The 21,189-nt window shown below is 36.8% G+C and overlaps 1 protein-coding gene across 1 annotated transcript in view; it reads right to left on the bottom strand.

The window, feature by feature from the left end:
* LOC122816608 (pancreatic secretory granule membrane major glycoprotein GP2-like) overlaps positions 1–21,189 on the bottom strand; it is a 262,678-nt gene that overhangs the window by 17,567 nt on the left and 223,922 nt on the right. Inside the window, exon 5 of the mRNA XM_044089515.1 lies at positions 10,475–10,632. Within this exon, the coding sequence (XP_043945450.1) occupies positions 10,475–10,632 (158 nt within the window). The remainder of the gene's footprint in view (positions 1–10,474; positions 10,633–21,189) is intronic.

Raw genomic sequence — 21,189 nt, 5'->3', positions numbered from 1 at the left:
CACCATGCCTAGCTGACCAATTTCCCTCTCTTAGTAGCCTTTGGGCCTATGACTTGGACACAGTCTGAGGATCCATGTTCATATGTCCATCTGTATACTGCAATGCATATGAGCTGATGTCATGTAACAGATATACAACTTTGGGAAGGTGAAGTTTTGGTACCCCAGCCAGACTTCTGTTGTGACAACCCATATATCAAGCATATTGCAACAGTGATCAGTATCAGTATACAATATCTAGGGCATCTACTGTTATGGTAAGTTCTTACACAACTATACTGTCCTTCAGTGTGCTTGACCCCCCCACCTCAAAAAAAAAAAAAACACAAAAGAAAGAAAGAAAAAAGGAAAAAAAAACTTCTGCTTTTAAAATTGCAGCAAACTCTTATTTGCTACATATGTAGTTAGCATCTTGCTGCACGCTATACCACATGGAAATTACTGGACTGCTTCAGTTCTGACTCCAAACCAGTACTGAAATAAATGCCTTGCATCCAGGTCAACTGCCCCCTTCATCCCACCCTAGCTATATATCTGTAATTTGTATTATGCAAACATGCAATATATTCTGACCAACACAAATTTTGGGAGTTTGGTATTATTACCCTTAACTATCAAAACATGCATTAATGTTACATTAAGGTTTCCTATACCTGTTAGATAATAAAGGAAGTATTGAGGGTCTGCAAGGAAAATATTTTTTAAGAATATTCAGTAGTCCTGTTTTTCCTTCTGAGGGAACTGTAAGAGCTCTTTTTCCCATAGAGTGAACTTTCTTTTTTTACCGAGATAGTTGTGTTCTTCAATATGGATATATTTCTGTATTAGAGATGGAGGGAAACATTTATCAACATTTTCTTTGTCCCAGCACATATATCGGTTTAGAAAACTAGCAGAAAAGACAATACTCTATTGTAAATTATACAATGATTGGCCATTAGCATTCAAAAAGTATCAAGCTGATTGGTCAGTCCAACCAGCGTGCCCGTTGTAAATCCAAGCATATAGCAATGGAAAAAGGTCCGGTTGCTCACACTTTATTCCATTGGTATATACTGTAACTTGTAAAATTTTTAAACAAAAATAAATAAATAAATCAAATTAAAATCTGGACATACAAGAGAGACAAGACTGAGAAAATACTTGGAAAATCAGGTACGTTATTCAAAACTAAACAAATGTACCTGATTTTAATTGTATTTCCTCAATTCTATCTCTCTCCTACCCTAAAGTGTCTGAAACCTTTTTTTTTTGTTAACAGAAAAAAAAAATAGAGATCTTCCTTTCTCTGTTGCTTCCTTTCCAAAGCACTGATGTACTATGTGAGTGTGGGAACACAAGTCCCATAAGAATGCACAGTACATAAAAAAAGTAACAGGATATGCAGCAGAAGCAGAAGAACACCACGACACCATTATACAAAGACATTATTTAAGAAAAGTAAGTATTTGTTTCTTAAATAACATTATTTTATAATAACCAACTCCTTGGTGTAGTATATTGAAGATTTACCCACAGCTGGCTTTATTTAATCAATCGGGCTACACCCTTGTGATTAACCCACACCACCCATGGGTAAATCTTCAGTATACCACACTGACGTCATTGGTTATTGCTACAATATATCACACCAACGTCATCAGCTATTGCTATAATATACCACACTGACGTCATTAGTTATTGCTATAATATACCATACTGACATTATCGGTTATTGCTATAATATACCACACCAACATAATCGGTTATTGCTATAATATACCACAGCAACATAATTGGTTATTGCTATAGTATACCACACCAACGTCATCAGTTATTGCTATAATATAACACACTGACATTGTCGGTTATTGCTATAATATACCACACCAACATAATCGGTTATTGCTATAATATACCACACCAACATAATCGGTTATTGCTATAATATACCACACTAACGTCATCAGTTATTGCTATAATATACCACACTGATGTCATTAGTTATTGCTATAACATACCATACTGACATTGTCGGTTGTTGCTATAATATACCACACCAGCGTCATCAGTTATTGCTGCAATATACCACACTGATGTCATCAGTTATTGCTATAATATAACACACTGACATTGTCGGTTATTGCTATAATATACCACACCAACATAATCGGTTATTGCTATAATATACCACACTAACGTCATCAGTTATTGCTATAATATACCACACTGATGTCATTAGTTATTGCTATAACATACCATACTGACATTGTCGGTTGTTGCTATAATATACCACACCAGCGTCATCAGTTATTGCTATAATATACCACACTGATGTCATCAGTTATTGCTATAATATAACACACTGACATTGTCGGTTATTGCTATAATATACCACACCAACATAATCGGTTATTGCTATAATATACCACACTGACATCATTGGTTATTGCTGTAATATACCACACCAACATCGTAGGTTATTGCTATAATACTATCCAGCCAAGTATTGATGCACAAGGAGAGCTTATCACTTTCATGTCAGCATATTAAGCTGCTGTGAGGAAAAGGCAGAAAAAAATAATTGTCACTCATCGATGCTGTTTATTAAATGTCAAATTAAACAAACTAATAAGGAAAGAAAGAATGAAAAAGAAAACTCAGATAACAAAAGCAGATGTAACAGCAGTTGAAAGGAGCAGGCATTTTATTTTCCTCTTGTAAAACAAAGCTTTTAAAATTGTGCTTATTGAATATGGGGAAAATATGTAAAGCAAAACCAGGAACAAGAAGGTCGCACACGTGTGTGTGTGTGTGTGTGTGTGTGTGTGTGTGTGTGTGTGTGTGTGTGTGTGTGTGTGTGTGTGTGTGTGTCAGACAGATAGAAAGAGAGAGAGTATGCGGATGTGCGTTGGGGGTTGCAGTGCACTCTATGTTTTTTTCATTCATTTACTTGCAGAAAGACACCTGATATGAACAAAGCCAAGAGTATGTTTTTATTTGTAATCACTGGGATCATTTCTGTGTGTGTGAGTATATGTGTGTTTCTGTGTTGCATGTTAGTTTGTGGTTCTGCATCTATGTGTGTGTCTTTCCTTTATATATGTGCATGCATGTCTGTATTTCTGCATCTATGCATGCGTGTGTGTGTGTGTGTGTGTGTGTGTGTGTGTGTGTGTGTGTGTGTGTGTGTGTGTGTGTGTAGGTGTATGTGTGTAGGTTTATGTATCTCAGTTTCTGTATATATGTGAGATTGTCTCTCTGCCTGTGTATCTATTTGTGTATGTTTTCAAGTGTTTAACTCTGCTTGTGTGTGAGGGTGTGAGTAAGTGTGTTTATGCCACCATGTTTCTGCTTATGTTTGAGGGACTGTCTTTGTACCTCTGCATCTATCTGAGAGCAAATTAATGTATTTAACTCTGTGCAAGTGTGTGTGTGTGTGTGTGTGTGTGTGTGTGTGTGTGTGTGTGTGTGTGTGTGTGTTTCTGTGTGTCTAGTATGCATGTGTAGATGTTGCTAACTACATTTTGGATATAAATAAAGTCCTCCAGCAATAATTATATGTCCAACTCAAACTTTTGATCATTAGATGGAGAAACTATTTTGCATAAAAAATATTTTAAAAAGTATATACGATTACAAAACAAATATAAAACAATTTACCAAACAGCCTAATTTCTAAGCACAATAATACCCATAGATGTGGACATTACAGGGATATAATAGATCTTCAAGGGGTGTGGAGGCTTTTTGTCTGTGGCATATGGTTCATAATGTCCCTTTTTGGTCTGTTAATGCCATATTACACCTGACCAGTTAGAAGTTACTGTTAGCTTAATGAACTATTGGAAAGGTATTATCTGCAGTGCATGAAATACTGCTTTTGTATTATTATGAATATATTATGCAATGGTAGCTCATTACTATTCAAAAACAAGCATGCTGACTGGACAGACCATCCAACATGCCTGTTGTAAATCGAGCATATATAAATGGGAAAAAGCCCAAGTGCTAAAGTACCAGTGAACAGCCAGACTTCCTTCTATTTGTGTATGCCATGGAGGCATGCATCTAAACTGATCAGATTTTTTACAGAATATCCAGATTTTTAGTCTGTTCATCATAAAATGTGTGATTTGCCAACAAATTGCTGAGGAGGGAAGTCACTAAATAATGATATGAATTTGAGTTTCAGAATTCATATCCTTTGTACAATAAACCCTAACACAAATCTTGTTATTCTAGGAGCTTTCTAAGTTTATAAGATGAGCATTTACAATTGACCCTTATTTTGGTGCCTTCCTCCCCCATTACTTAAGGCTTTGCCCACATTTCTTGAGCTTAGGGGTTGAGAAGGATGTACAAATGGCAGTGTAAATACAAGGAGAATTAGGTATGTTCTGCAAAACTAAAGAAATGTACCAGATTTTCCTCATATTTCTGCCCTGTCTCTCTCATACCTCTAATCTCTCTGGATTTTATAGTTAAAAAATCTCCATTTCTTGTTTTCAACAGCAGTGATGTACTGCACAAGCATCAACAAACACAGAAGAACACGGAAGCAATGTCTTTCTTAAACAATGTCATTGTATAATAGCAGTAACCAACTCATGGGTGTGGGTACGTGAGGATTTACCCATGGCTGGCTTTGTTTAATCAATAAGGCTTTACCCCCATGATCAAACCCTGCTAACTGTGGGTATATCCTCATATACCCACACTCACTCATCAGTTATTGCTTAATTATATAATGTACTTCTCTGATGGAAGTAATATCTATTTTTTATGGCTATATCTGATTTTTACTTTTCTTCTGGCTATATAATTTTCTCAAGCAATTTACAATAATTCTCATGACTGGATCACATTCCAGAAATGTGACAAGTAAGCAGTAATGCCATGCATGGTGGCCAGTGAAGAGAATTCTGCAAAAAAAATAAAATAAATAATAAATAATTTTGTTGCAAAAATGTGTGCAATGTTTGGACAAATAAATAAATCCTCCATTACCTACAGCAAGAACTCCTGTTAGCTATAGCTGTTAAAAATAAAATCTACAGCTGCTTTTTTTTCCTGCAGAAGGATAAAACACTGTCAGGTGTTGATAAAGCACCCACAATAAATTCTTCCATCCATCCACAACCCCTTACCCCATTTTTGCAAAGGGGGTCAGGGTCTCACTTCAGCAGTGACAATCATTTAGAACCAAGGTTCACATCATCACATGGCCCATCTAGAACCAAGGTTCACACCATCACATTGCTAGTCCTGCTGCAGCGGTTCTTCCATACCGCACACTCATACTCAACTCAAACCTATGGCCTATGGCCAATTTAGGGTGTCCAATCTACCTACTGTATGTCTTTGGACTGTGGGAGGAAACTGAACCACCTGGAGGAAACCTGTGCAAACACAGGGAGGTGTGCAGACTCCATACAGAAGGCAGCTAAACTGAGAATCTAAACAGAGAACCTCTTGCTGTGAGATGACAGTCCCATCCTCTGTGCCACTGTGTTGCCATCATGCAGAACAAATGAAGTTGTATATTTTTAAAAAAATAACACTTTATATGTATCCTCTGATATTTCTGGTCTGTACATTTCCTCACAGTAAGAATAAGTAGCGTGCACCCTCATGAGTCCTTAAAGATAAAAAAGTGACACAAACTCCATTCACCATAATGCATATATCTGCACGTACATACACACCCCTTATATGCACAGTACATTAGGAGACTGCCCCTAGTCCTGGAAAATGGTAAAGAGAGAGGAAAACATAAGGAAAAATTCTGAAGTAACAAGGCCATTATTTAAAAAGGGAAACCATTTTTTAAACAGTATGGCATTGTCTAGTAGCAATAGCTGACACCTGAGTATGGAGAAGACAGTTTAATCTGTGACAGGTGTACTTGTTATATTACCTACCCTCATGCCAAGCAAGTCATAGTTAATCCCAGTATTCTACAGTTTGTTGTTATTCTTGTTGTTGTTGTTTTTGTACTGTGAGGTTTGTTCATGGATTGAAAATAAACATCTCTTGCTGATCTGCTGTGCCTGTCTTTTGTGATTAATCCCAGTATTACCAACACACAGTCATGGAATTTTGCCAAAATAATTGACTACGCAGCAGTTTTATGAGACTTGACACTGTTCTACCACTAAAAGTCTATCATGTCTACATAACATACACCATTTAGGCCACTAGTTTCTTTATTTATGATATTTGTTTACCAGGGTAGTCTGACTGGGCAGAAAGCTACCCCTTTTCGGCAGAGGCCTAGGGAGAAAAACTCCAGAAAAATTCCAACATTACATAAGGAAACATGTATACAAGTAATCAACAACTATACAAAATTTAGATAGAGTTTCATAAAGAGCTGTGAAACATATTTTGAAATGAAATTGGTAAAAGGAAAGAAAAGGAGGAAATGGATTAAGAGAGACAGGATGTTTTAGGATAAAGAGAAGGAAGAGGAGGGAGATGTAGAGGACAAGGAGAGGCTTGTGAGCCAATAATTAAAGATGTAATGCTAGGAACGAGTAGAATCAGTGCACTTACAAAATGGCTTTTTTTTAGTTTAGAAATTACTAGATAATAGTAAACTAGCACAATTGATTGAAGATCTGCAATGGAATCTGCAGTCTGTGTATGTGTATGTGTGTGCATGTATGTGTGGTGGTGGGTAATGATGGTGTGTGTGCCTGTCTGTCTGTCCATCTGTCACAGTGTTTATTTGTATGCCTGTAACTGTAATCTGTGTCTGCATTTGACTGTGTTTGTGTATCTATGCATGTGTGTACATTTATTTAAAATTACTTGAAGAAAGCAACATTTAGCAGTATGACACTTATCTGCAAGTACATGTGACATTCTACTTTGGATGTCATTAGCTGGAGTATTTATTTAAAAAAATAAACCACTACTGTGATGCAGTCAGCACCTGTGTTACAGTACCCAAAACTGTACTTATTTTCTGGTCCCTCCTACATTCTCTCATTAGTACCAGCACAGCACTCCATTGCCCCATCCATGCTGGGTCTACCAGCTGTCTCCTTGCCTCCCCAGTCTATTCCATTATTGCTGGGGCCAGTCACAGACCTTTGGTACCTTGCAGTTTGGTACATCTTTGCATCTGTCATCGGGGTATTTTTTTTTTAACTAACCCACTCCCCCTTGCTCCAGATCTGATGGTTTTGCTTGAGGGAAGGGCATGCAATGGAGATGGAGTTGCAGCTCATCCATGTTTCCACCCTTATTCTAGGCACTACTACCATTGTTGCATCTCCAGCCACCTTAGGGATTGACACAGGAGATGTCCATTGATCCATCCCCTTACCTGGGGATGTTAATGCCCAACGCGCAAATGCGGGGATTAAAGCAGGGAAACTGAAAGAGATAGGAATTGACTAAAAACGGCCAATAATCTACTAGTTTCAGGGCTGAGACCACTCCTCCAGGGACAGATAGGCTGTTCAAAGCTCCCCACTCTCACTGGTGAACAGAGAAGCTTCCTCTTATCCAAGTAAGGATATGGGCAACACAGGAAACTATACCACAGTCCGGAATTCAGCAAAACCTGAAATCTGGACTAATCTATTTCAGCAAAGGCAGGAAAAGAGAATATTTTTTTTTCAGGAAACAGCAGAAAAACAAACAAAAAACACTGTAAATGCTATAAACAGGCTAGCGCACTTTAGTGTATAGCCTACAACAGTTATACAATACAAAAACGACTTAAATTGATATAAAACAAGTGCAAAAACTGTAAAAAGCAGAAGGCAAATGCGATTTAAACTTTTTAAAGCACAGATCAGTTAGAAATTCACTTTTTAGGTGGGAAAAGGCAGTCGGAGCAAAAAAACAGAAAAAAATACTTAAATCTGGAAAAGTCTCTCTTGGGTCTCTCTGTTGCCTGTATCACTCTGCAGGACACCACAAGGAGCTGTGCAGAGTTGTATACTGGCGCAAAACCACGCAAATGCGGGTTTTAAAGCAGGGAAACTGAAAGTGATAGGAATTGACCCAAAGTGGCCAATAAGTTACTAGTTTCAGGGCTGAGACCACTCCTCCAGGGACATATAGGCTGCTCAAAGCTCCCCACTCTCACTGGTGAACAGAGAAGCTTCCCCCTATCCAAGTAAGGATATGGGCATCACAGGAAACTATACCACAATCCGGAATTCAGCAAAACCTGAAATCTGGACTAATCTAGTTCAGCAAAGGAGGAAAAAGAGAATATTTTTTTTGTTTGTTTTTTTCAGGAAACAGCAGAAAAACACACAGAAAACACTGTAAATGCTATAAACAGGCTAGCACACCTTTGTGTGTAGCCTACAACAGTTATACAATACAAAAACTACTTCAATTGATATAAAACAAGTGCAAAAACTGTAAAAAGCAGAAGGCAAATGCAATGTTATATTTTATGAGTTAAAATGCAGTGTTGATGTTCTCTGATAAGTAATATTTCAAAACTGTACATATTTGTTCAGAACTGTGAAATGGGGGGGGGGGGCATAGAGCAGTTGTGCCATCTTGCATTATACTTTATAGCAATAAAGGAAATAAACAGAAAAACGTTTAACTTATTTTTTGTCAGCTAGCAAGTATGATGTCAGATCACAGAATTTGACAGCTGTGTTGATAACTGTATAAATAGCTGTTAATTTATGGGAGATGAGTTTAGTAGTTTACTGATAAAATTACGAATGTGGGAAGAAAGTTTAAAGTAGCTTGATTTGACTCTGTAGAGTATTGTTGTGGCATGCTTTTTTTTATGAAGAACTAATGGCCTGATGTTTCTGAGATTTCAGTTCAGCACTTCTGTCCAGACTTTATAAATGATGTAATATTAAGTGCAAAGTGTGCTTTTTACAGATGTTGTGGTAAGGTTATACTGGATTTTCAGGTAACTAATACTAATGTAGAGAGGAAATAGCTAAGGACCTGGCCCATTGCAATAATTTCTGGGACATAATCTAGATATTGAAATGCTGAGTACCAACAAGCTCGAAAAAAAGAAAAAAAAGACTGTAACTACACGAGAAGAGCAAATCTTGGACATTGTTATTCTCTTTTGAGCTACTTCTTTTTTTTTTTTGCAGTGGGGGCAAGATCTCCTGCACCCTCCCCCCAATGTGGGAGGCAAGCCTCCACAAATGCCACCAGAACTTATATATACCAACTCCAAGATTGCCATACCCCAAGGATAGAGGGATATTCTGAGAAATGGTCATCTTGGACTATCTATTTTTTCAGCCATTCAGTATCCTTTTCTCAGAACTTGGTCTAGTGGGTCCTGACATTGATGCTGTGAACTTTGAAGTTTCTTCAGTTCTAATGCCAAAAAAGAATGCATTTGTGACATTTTACATCATACTTCAGCCACGACACAAGAAACATATGTCTCACTCTCTCCTCTTCTAGTACATTTGCTTTTGCTGCAATGGACAAGACTTGACACTCTACTCCTTAGGGACTTGGAAACAGAAGTGATTCCATACTATATTACTATAAAAAAAAATTAAATGACTTAACATTAATAACAAAAAAAGGAACTGTAAGAAATGTACCATTCTTTTCTCATTCTGGGGACTAAATTGTTATCTGTGTAATGTTTTCATTTTCCCAATACATTTTGTATTTTCTGCACCTGTCACTCTATGTCAGTCCTGGGAATTTCAATACTCTTATTAGTTCATTGTTGAATAGAATGAGCTACATAAATGGTAGGAGACTTTGAGCCATGTAATTAGTTTTAGAGAAATCTGTTACTCCTGTCTTGATTGTCCCAACTTAATTTTGTAATTATGTCAGCTCATTTTGTGGCGACTGGAGAATTTTGTATTATTATTTTGTGAAAGTATTTTATAGATTACTGTGTTTATGATACATAGTTGTGTATCAGTGTTTATTACCTTGTTGTCAGTAGTTCTGTACTTGGGTTCCACATTTGTTGCCTTTAGTGATTTGAAAATTATGTTAAGTTAAAAATAAGGACCCCCGCCCCATTTTAAAAGCTAAAAGAAAGTGATAGCTCTGAAATGATAATTCCAAGATACCAACAAGCTTGCAGGATAGACTTTCCTGAGGTGAATGCTCAATATAAATAATACAAATATGTTTCTTTACTGGGTACAGATTATGCAGTTATAAAAAATATTTTTACTCTCTAATGTCTGCATTCTTGTACCTAGGTCTTGACTGAAAAGGGTCAACAGAACTGCTGACTTAACCTGTTTTTAAAAGAGTAAATAAATAACTAAATAAGTGATAAGCAGTTTAGTGTTTAACAAAATACAACAATATAATCTCTTTATTTTATAATTGGTGCAAGGTGGTAACCAGTAAGAATTTATTGATCCAGCAAATGATGTATTTTCCCAAAAATGTTGATTCATACTGCTTAAATTAAACTATATCATATGCTATGCAGATAATAATAATTATAATGATGATTAGAATGGACTTGCGTTGAATATAGGCTAGCTCTTACCTTATGTATGGGTTCAGGCCTACATCAAGGCTTACGTTGTAGTTCAGTGGGTAAGAGCAGCTGTAGTTTACATTTATATCATTATAAAATATCACGGGTGCAGTTTTGTCAGTTTCAAACAAGACATTTATGCTCGTTGTCACATGAGTAGCATTTACCTGTGGAAAAAAAAAGATGATTGCGTAAGCTGACTATCTGATATAATATGCTTTTCAGGATAATCAGGCAATAAGAAAAAAAAACTTTATCTTTCAACACCAAATGGAAGCTTTTCAAGCTACTGAAAATACTGTTACATAATATTCATAATGTTAGCAAATGACACATTGTGAGAAATATTTAAACATGCTAGTAGAAATGAGTTTTAAGATGATAATTTCAATATCACTAAAACTGAGAACTGTGTGAGTGGATGCAGTTCCTTGAATATCACCAAAAGGGGCACATACTAATGGGAGACTGTACTCTGCTAGGTATCTAAAGAATTATCTTTCTAATTAATCTTCCTTCACCCTCTCTGTCATGTACTAATTAACATGGTGCATAATTCAGAACTTTATGATAGAGCACTTTTCTTCCTGAACTCACAGGCCCAATTAGTGTGTCAACACCTTGTAAGTGATAAGGTGCGTCACTACAGGTTAGTAGTTAGTGAACTGTTGGACTTTCAAGGAAAACAGATAACTGTTCACCTAAGAGACACAACTGGGCACTCAGCCCCGGGTAAGACCATGTGTTTTATGACTCCACACCGATGGACTGCTACTGATGGATTGCTGTTTCTGGCACCATACCAAAAAAATCAAGTTTAGACTTTGATTACATCTTCTACAATTGCTTTAGAAGGTGGTTGGAGTACAAACATGATATCATACCCTAAAATAGATAAACAAATAAATGGACAAATATATATATATATAACACATCATGTTTGCAATAAAGTGCATTGGAAAAACATAACATTATTGCTCTATGATGTCTGTTAATGATTGCCCTTTTGGTGCAGTAACCTTGAAATGAGAATAATAATGCTGGGTGGAGGGGGTTTGAAGGGGCTTGTTCTACAAGGAGGCTGCAGGAGGACATCATGCAAAAAAATGTATATACATTTTTTGGACAAATAGAAAAAAAGCTAGTTTGTGTGATCAAAAAACAGCTGATACCACAATTGGGGTTTTAATGTGAGATTGCAGTACAGTGGAAATAGTTAATTTGCCTTTTCCCACCTTCACCACACAAGTGTGATCTTGGAGTTAGTTGGTATATATGGGGTGAGGGGCAATGCCTCCTCAAAAAAAAAAAAAAAAAAAAAGTTTTTTTTTTCAATAGATTGGTGATTGAGCATTTGTATTTGATCACTTGCTGTTTGACATTTTAGTTTTTTAAGAAAGAGGCATATATCTATATATGAATATGGTTCATTTGATCTAATATTCATTTGATCTTGACCACACAAATTTGGAACACATTTCACTGAAAATATGACATACACTTAATATTTGTTCAAAAGTAGGTTTTGAAGGAGGGCAAGTCCTGTGCACCCTCCATACGGACCTCTAACATAAATATAATAATTCCGCAGTCACACAACTGCACAAAAATGATACAACTTTGGATACTGAATCATTGCTGTGCACATACACAATCTAATTTAACACTAGCAAGGAACTAATAATGATTAACACCAATTTGCATTAGACTTATTATCCTCCAAAAGCAAACCAACAGTCATTTTCTACAAGATAACACAATTTTCAATCAAATGTGATTCAGCCATTTGTGGTTTAGATCAAAAGACCTTTAGATCCAGTATCTGTCTGCCTGGGATGACATGATCGACAGACCACAATGCTTTGCCAGAGATGGTCTGCACCTGTTGCCCCTGGGATTTAGGTTACTGACTAAGGCTCTTGCCACCCCTATAATGCCTTTTTTAGGCAAAGTTCAAAGGACAAAACCACCACTGTAACAGGTACAAGCATGCAAATTCTGAAGGTAATGCTATTCAATGCTAGAAGTCTAAACCTCAAAATGCACTCTCTCGAGGCATTCCTAAAAATGGAGAACATCTATATCTGTGCAGTAACTGAGACCTGGTTCAAGGTTCCAGAGAGCACCCCTGCAATTCCAGTCTACAACTCTTACCACACTTTTCGGCCACCAAACCAGGACCGGAACACTAAAGGTGGAGGAGTGTCCATATTCACCAAGGATATTCACACCACCAGGCTAGTTGCCCAACACAATTTGTCTGAAATTCTCCAGGTGCAACTAACACCAGGTAAGACTGCAATCCAAATTTTAGCTTGCTACAGATCCCCCACCATGCCCCAAGATTCTCACTACACCTTTCTAAACATACTGGAAACTATTAAGATACAACCAAATACCATAATAATGGGTGATTTCAACTACCCTGCCATTAACTGGGAAAACTACTCATGTACCAACAACTTTGCCCAATGGTTCTTGGAATTCATAAATTCCAAAGCCCTGGATCAACTAATCCATAGTCCCACCAAGTGCTGCAGTATCCTAGACCTGGTCGTTGCTAACATGGGAAATCAATGCTTCACACCTGTGGTCACTGCCTCATTGGTCAGGTCTGACCATAAGCTGATCACCCTTAACATCCACATCCCACCCTCAACCCCCAGTAAGGAAACCTCCATAAAAAATTCTCCAGAGCTAACTCCATGCTACTCAAGTCAGAAGTGACAAACTTCATGACACACATGCAGACGGGAACTGAAAGTTCGACTGCTGAATCCTACACTAAGGCACTGTAAGAGCACATTCACTCATGCGTGAATCATGCCATCGCACACAACCTATCTGGACCTCACCATGGCCTTTGACACCATCCCCACTCTGGAATCATAGATAGACTTACTAAGCTGGGCATTAATCCCTACGTCACTCGATGGGTTGCCAACTGGCTTACTGGCAGAACCCACATTGTAAAAGTAGCTGACTCCAAATCTAGCTCCAGACATGTGACAAGTGGAGTACCTCAGGGTTCAGTCCTGGGACCGCTCTTGTTTGGCATCTACTTTTCTGAAGTACAGGCCAAAACTAAGGGACTCTGGTTAACAAAATTTCCAGATGACTGCAAACTGGGAGCCATTATTGAATCCCCAAATTATGTGGATACTCTACAAAGGGCCTTACAGAAACAGATGTTTGGTGCCAGAGTCATGGGCTCAAGCTCAATGCCAAGAAATGTATAGTAATCCCTTTTGGGAAAAAAAACATGTACCCATGAATTACTACATAGGTGGCAGTACACTAAACACTGAAAGTGTGATAAGAGACTTAGGGACACAGGTGGACAGTGGTCTCAACTTCAATAACCACATCGCCATAATAGATGAGACAGGCAGGCTCAGGAGATCCCAAAAAGACACAGTAGTCCGAAATGTGTAGAGTCATCTTAACGCAAAATTTATTATTTTTAAAAAAGTTGTAAAAACAGCGTTTTCGCGACCAAGAAAATGCTGTAGCTTCTTCAGAGAACAGATAAAAGCAACTTGAATATTAGCGCCACTTATACAAAGTTCGGTGTAGTTAATTAGTGATTAATGCACATCATTTCCTTCCATACTGAACTAAACTAATTGGTTTACATTGCGTACTAGTGAAATTGTTGTAGTTAAACATAAAATTATAAAAACATAAGATAATGCAAAACATTAAGTCAAATTTTTAAAGAACTTAGAGTTTATGAATTAAATAGATAAACTCATCCTGCAGAAATTGTTATTCTGAAACAGTTTTTGTATGTATAAAATATATATATGTACAAATACACCAATTGAGCCCTTTATAAAAGGACTAAACACCCTGATGTTGTGTAAATATCACTCAAATAATTCTGTAATGAGACGCACTAATATAGTGAGCATTTTTATTTTACTATGATAATTAAGTATGTACAATATGTCATAGTAATGTAAATTATTAATGAATTGTATAATAAAAATAATAACAATAATAAATTGTATATATTGTGAACGAATAAATATGTATAAAATAAAAATTGTGTATGTTATCAATAATTATGTTGTAATTAAATCATTTTTACAATAAATAATATCTAATAAACAGGTGTATGATGTTAATATAGATATAAATTAAGATAATCATGTAATTAATATGTGTGTGTATAAAATGTGTGATAGTAACACCAAATTAATACAATAATTGTACAATGAGTATCACCAATAATATTACATATTTTTATATTTTTATCTAAGATAACTTTTCATTTTGAGCAGACAGGAAATATTACAATTTTCATTCAAACCAGGGGAGTGGAATGCATTAAGTTTTATTTGCCATTCCAACTCCCTGGTTTCCAAGATGGTAGATATAGGGCCACCACTGATATTGTATGGAATATGGTCAATGGCAATAAAGTGAAACTTATGTCCAATGTGTTGATCAATGTGTTTTGCTAAAGCGTTGTCATTTTTGCGTTTCCTGATTGCGTACATATGTTGGTAAATCCTCTCTTTAAATTTACGATCTGTTTTACCAACATAGTACGCAGGGCAACTATCACAGGTGGCTAGATAAACAATGGACTTAGTCTCACAATTTATTTTGTAATTAATGGTATATTTTTTGCCATTGAGTTGAAAAGAGTTGCCTGTCTTAAGACTACTACACCAGTTACAATGCCCACACATGAACGTCCCTTTCTGTTTTGAGAGCAAGTCAGCACTTGTATTTTTCTCTAATAGAGCCTTTAAGTTTTTTCATTTCCTGTAAACAATAAGGGGCTTAGTCCCTAGTTTCTCCAATAATAAACTGTTACTGGTGATAAAAAAACAATTCTTGTAAAGAATAGAACAAATTTGTTTAGAGTCTGTACTGTATGTTGTAATAAAACTAGATGAGTACTTCTGTGTCTGAGCATGTGTGTGAGTCAAAGAAGTTGACAGGTCTAGGTGTAGTGTCTCAATAGGAGATGTAGAGACACCAGTGAATCCTCTAATGTTGTTGTTCAAAAGAGGTATATAAAAGCCATTCTCTCTCTTATTCCTAACCTCTAATGTTAGCTCATGATTCAAACTATACACACCAGTTAGTTTACTATACCAGATACCTTGATGACATCTTCATCATATTCAGAGGTGCAGAACAGGACGCTTTACATTTGCTTGAATACATGAACAACACTACTCAATTTTTTAGGTTCACACACCAATTCTCCACATCTTCCATTGACTACTTGGATGTTAAACTTGAGAAAATTACAGAGGATGGCTCTATGATTTCTTCTATTCACAGAAAACCAACCTACTGTAATTCATTTCTCCATTTTTCTAGTCAACATCCGTTCAAACAGAAACGTTCTATAGTCAAGGGACAGCTTATCAGAGCAGTAAAGATGTGTAGTACTGAAGCCCAATTTGACACTGAATGCCAATTCCTTTTTGATATGTTCAGCAGTCGTGACTACCCTGAGTCACTAATTCATGAGCTAACATTAGAAGTTAGGAATAAGAGAGAGAATGGCTTTTATATACCTCTTTTGAACAACAACATTAGAGGATTTACTGGTGTCTCTACATCTCCTATTGAGACACTACACCTAGACCTGTCAACTTCTTTGACTCACACTCATGCTGAGACACAGAAGTACTCGTCTAGTTTTATTACAACATACAGTACAGACTCTAAACAAATTTGTTCTATTCTTTACAAGAATTGTTTTTTTATCACCAGTAACAGTTTATTATTGGAGAAACTAGGGACTAAGCCCCTTATTGTTTACAGGAAAGGAAAAAACTTAAAGGCTCTATTATTAGAAAAAAAAATACAAGTGATGACTTGCTCTCAAAACAGAAAGGGGCGTTCATGTGTGAGCATTGTAACTGGTGTAGTAGTCTTAAGACAGGCATCTCTTTTCAACTCAATGGCAAAAAATATACCATTAATTACAAAATAAATTGTGAGACTAAGTCCATTGTTTATCTAGCCACCTGTGACAGTTGCCCTGTGTACTATGTTGGTAAAACAGATCGTAAATTTAAACAGAGGATTTACCAACATATGTACGCAATCAGGAAACGCAAAAATGACAACGCTTTAGCAAAACACATTGATCAACACATTGGACATAAGTTTCACTTTATTGCCATTGACCATATTCCATACAATATCAGAGGTGGCCCTATATCTACTATCTTGGAAACCAGGGAGTTGGAATGGCAAATAAAACTTAATGCATTCCACTCCCCTGGTTTGAATGAAAATTGTAATATTTCCTGTCTGCTCAAAATGAAAAGTTATCTTAGATAAAAATATAAAAATATGTAATATTATTGGTGATACTCATTGTACAATTATTGTATTAATTTGGTGTTACTATCACACATTTTATACACACACATATTAGTTACATGATTATCTTAATTTATATCTATATTAACATCATACACCTGTTTATTAGATATTATTTATTGTAAAAATGATTTAATTACAACATAATTATTGATAACATATACACAATTTTTATTTTATACATATTTATTCGTTCACAATATATACAATTTATTATTATTATTTTTATTATACAATTCATTAATAATTTACATTACTATGACATATTGTACATACTTAATTATCATAGTAAAATAAAAATGCTCACTATATTAGTGCGTCTCATTACAGAATTATTTGAGTGATATTTACACAACATCAGGGTGCTTAGTCCTTTTATAAAGGGCTCAATTGGTGTATTTGTACATATATATATTTTATACATACAAAAACTGTTTTAGAATAACAACTTTGCAGGATGAGTTCATTTATTTAATTCACAAAGCCTAAGTTTTAAAAATTTGATTTAATGTTTTGCATTATCTTATCTTTTTATAATTTTATGTTCAACTACAACAATCTCACTAGTACACAATGTAAACTAATTAGTTTAGTTCAGTATGGAAGGAAATGACGTGCATTAATCACTAATTAACTACACCTAGCTTTGTATAAGTGGCGCTAATATTCAAGTTGCTTTTATCTGTTCTCTGAAGAAGCTACAGCATTTTCTTGGTAGCGAAAAAGCTGTTTTTACAACTTTTTTAAAAATAATAAATTTTGCGTTAAGAAGACTCTACACATTTCGGACTGCTGTGTCTTTTTGGGATCTCCTGAGCCTGCCTGTCTCATTGGACATTGCCATAATAGTCAGGAAATCCTTCTATGTGGCACACCTCATCATTAAGGGCTTTTCCTCCAGAAAAAAGGAGGTCATTGTCCCACTGTACTCATCCCTCAATAGACCCATTATAGAATACAATGCCCCATTTGGTATGCACCTCTCAAGACATCTGCAATAACTGGAAAGACCGCAGAAATGCCTCAATAAAAGAATCACAGGCCTAAAGCAGATGCCGTATGCTGACTGCCTTAAAAAACTTCAGCTATACTCTGTCGCATATCGTCTACTCAGATGTGATCTCTGCTTAACATACAAGGCCATGTCAAACCCAGAGCTGTTGGACATGCTACACTTAAAGAAATCCCAATCCCTCAGAGCTGCACGCTCCAGGGATCTAAACCATGTCATCACAATAAACAAAACATGCTGGAGGGATAGGTTCCTGACCCAAAGACTCCCCAGACTCTGGAATAGATTGCCCATACATGTCAAGCAGAGCGCCTCTTTGGCCCTCTTCAAAAGGAATCTTGATAATTGGATGGGAGAGAGGAAATTCACCCCAGGGATCACATCAGTTGCCCTGCTAGACAGGGGTACAGGGAAGTAAATAGTCTGGGAAGAAATAGCCAGGGAATTGTTATGGCTAGGCTTGTATAGGCCCTAGGGCCGATAGCCTAGTACCAACCTATGAATCTATGAACCTAAGATCAAACAGTAACCTGTTTTTCTTTTTAGATCAAATAAAGAGTAACTATATATATATAAGTACCTGTCATCTTATATAAAAGACAAAATAACTAAATGCAGCACATCTAAATTGACATCAGCTAAACCAGAAAAACTCCCCCTCTGAAGTCTGCAGTCATACTACAGTGGAAGAAAAGAAAGAAAACCCAAAAGTGCATCATCAGCTCACACAATACAACACATTATAATACATCAAACTGCAATATTACTTATGAATCATTAAGAAAACTCATACCAGTAATCAAAAAATCATAAACTCCCCTTATTATCAAAGTTGTAATTAATAAAATGTATTGAATAATTTCTTTAGAGAAAATGTGAGTAGATATATTTCTTCAATGAAGTAAGATCAACTAAAGTGCTAGAAAATTTGTATGTCACACACACACACACACACACACACACACACACACACACACACACACACACACACACACACACACACACACACACACACACACACACACACAAACCATACTTCTCATTCTCTTAGTGCAAGAAATCTGGTCAAAACCTAAAGTAATGGGGTGACAACGGCACAAAAAAGGGAAGGATTTTAAATATTACTCTTATAAACAGAAAGTTTATAGAATAACAGGATTTGTATTAGCATGCATTTTCTGAAGGCTATGAATACTGAAATTCAAATGTATGGCATAATTGGGTGATGCAGTAGTGCAGAGGTTAATACTGTCACTTCACTGCAAGATGTTCTCTGGTTCGATTCTAGGCCGGGGTACCTTTTGTGTGGAGTCAGCATGTCCTCCATGCATTCACATGGGTTTCCTCCAGGTTCTCCGGTTTCCTCCCACATTGCAAAGACATGCATCTGGAGCATTTCTCCCCAGGCCTCTGTTGAAAATGAGCTCTATCCCAGTTGGACTTTCCTGTTAAATTAAAAAAGTATTTAGTGACTTCATTCTTCAGTGATTTGCCATAAAACCATACATTTTAGGAGGAACATATCAAAAATATGAGGCAAAAATCTGGGCATTCTGCAAAAATCTGGGCAGTTGAGAGGTATGGTCACTCATGTGCATGCAATAGTTTTCAACCTCTTAGCATTTGTAAAAAATCTGGACAAAGCCAAACATAATGGGGGAGGGGGCACAAAATATGGGCATATTTTAAATATTGTTCTTATAAACTTAAAAAAGTTGTTAGAATAAAAGGTCTTGTGTTACCATGCATTTTCTGAAGGATATGAAGTCTAAAACCCAAAGATGTATTATTGTTTAGTGAATTCAGTTCTCAATGATTTGCCACAAAAATCAAAAAAAAAAAAAGATTGAGGAACAGCCCAAAAATCTGAGACAAAAATATGGAAATTCTGTGAAAATATGGACATTTGTGAGGCATCACACACACACACACACACACACACACACACACACACACACACACACACACACACACACACACACACACAGACCTTTTTTATGTGTGTGTGTGTGTGTGTGTGTGTGTGTGTGTGTGTGTGTGTGTGTGTGTGCGTGTCTATTATATTTTCTCACACGTTCATATGTTCATGACAGGATAATGACCACCAGTGTCTTTGCAAGCCTAGTTGTGCAACCCAACCCAGTTTTCTCCTTGAATTTCTTAGACACCAATATAGTGAAGTATGTTAGTAAAGAGGTAGCTAAGAGTTATGGCAGGGATATGTTACTTGGGGATTAATTTACTTACTACAGGGGCCTGTGAGGTGAACTATTTATAGGCTACCTGTGTCCATTAGAGACATAGGTGCCAAACCAGGGATGACTTTATTGTTCCCCAACCAAATGTCCAAGTTAGACTTGAATTGGGTTACAGAGGATCTGTGCTTTACTTGGATAGGGAGCTTGTTCCAGAGACAGGGTAGTCTCTGGGATATATACTTGTCTCTCCAGCAGGTCCTATTTATATCACAGGCAAGGTTTAAGTCTTTAGAATTGTTAATTCTGGTGCTGTTTGTTTTGTGGATGTGCAGGAGGATTTTCAGAGAGGGGTCTGATATGCCAGGCATAGATTTCCCCTCAAAAGACTGTAGGAGGCAAAATACAGAGATGGGGCCTTGAGGCAGTTTGCATAGGACATATTATTCTTTTAGTGAGGAGCCTCTATGGATGTTCCACTTGTTGGATTTGCCTGGATGGGTACATACCAGAGGTGGCATTGTACTCAATGATCGGTCTCATGAATTCTGAATACAGTAGAATGATGACTTCCTTGGAGCTAGATGCCATACCTTTGTTTATAAGTTGCATAACACCGAATGATTTCCTCACAACTGTTGACACATGATGGTCAAAGGCTCGATCACTGTCTATGTGTGTCCCCAAGTCCCTGAGTACTGGGTCAGCTCTTAGGGGTCTGCTGTCAATATGATAGTTACAAGCAGTGGATGACTTCCTGAAGTATACTATTATGCATTTCTTGGCATTTAGTTTTAGTTCATGGCTCTGACACCAGTTGTTTGCCTGTGTCAGCCCGTCCTGGAGAGCATTTGTGTCAGAGTTGGATTCAATGACAGCTCCTAATTTGCAATCATCTACACATTTAGTCAGCCAGAGGCCACTGACATTGGCCTTGACTTCAGGGAAGTAAATGCCCAAAAGGAGCAGTCCCAGGACTGGTCCCTGAGGGACTACATTTGTGACTGGCCTCTTTGTAGACATGGACTTCCCAAGTCTAACTTCCTAGGTCCTGTCTCTGAGACAGTTGGCTATTGAATGGGTGACATAAAGTTTCTACCCAACCTCTTGAGTTTGTCAACATTGCCCGAGTCAGATATTGTGTCAAATGTCTTGAA

Source organism: Protopterus annectens, chromosome 1.part1, assembly GCF_019279795.1.
Source record: "Protopterus annectens isolate FY-2018-M chromosome 1.part1, PAN1.0, whole genome shotgun sequence".
Taxonomy (NCBI): domain Eukaryota; kingdom Metazoa; phylum Chordata; order Ceratodontiformes; family Protopteridae; genus Protopterus; species Protopterus annectens.
This window is presented reverse-complemented; position numbering and strand designations above follow the sequence as displayed.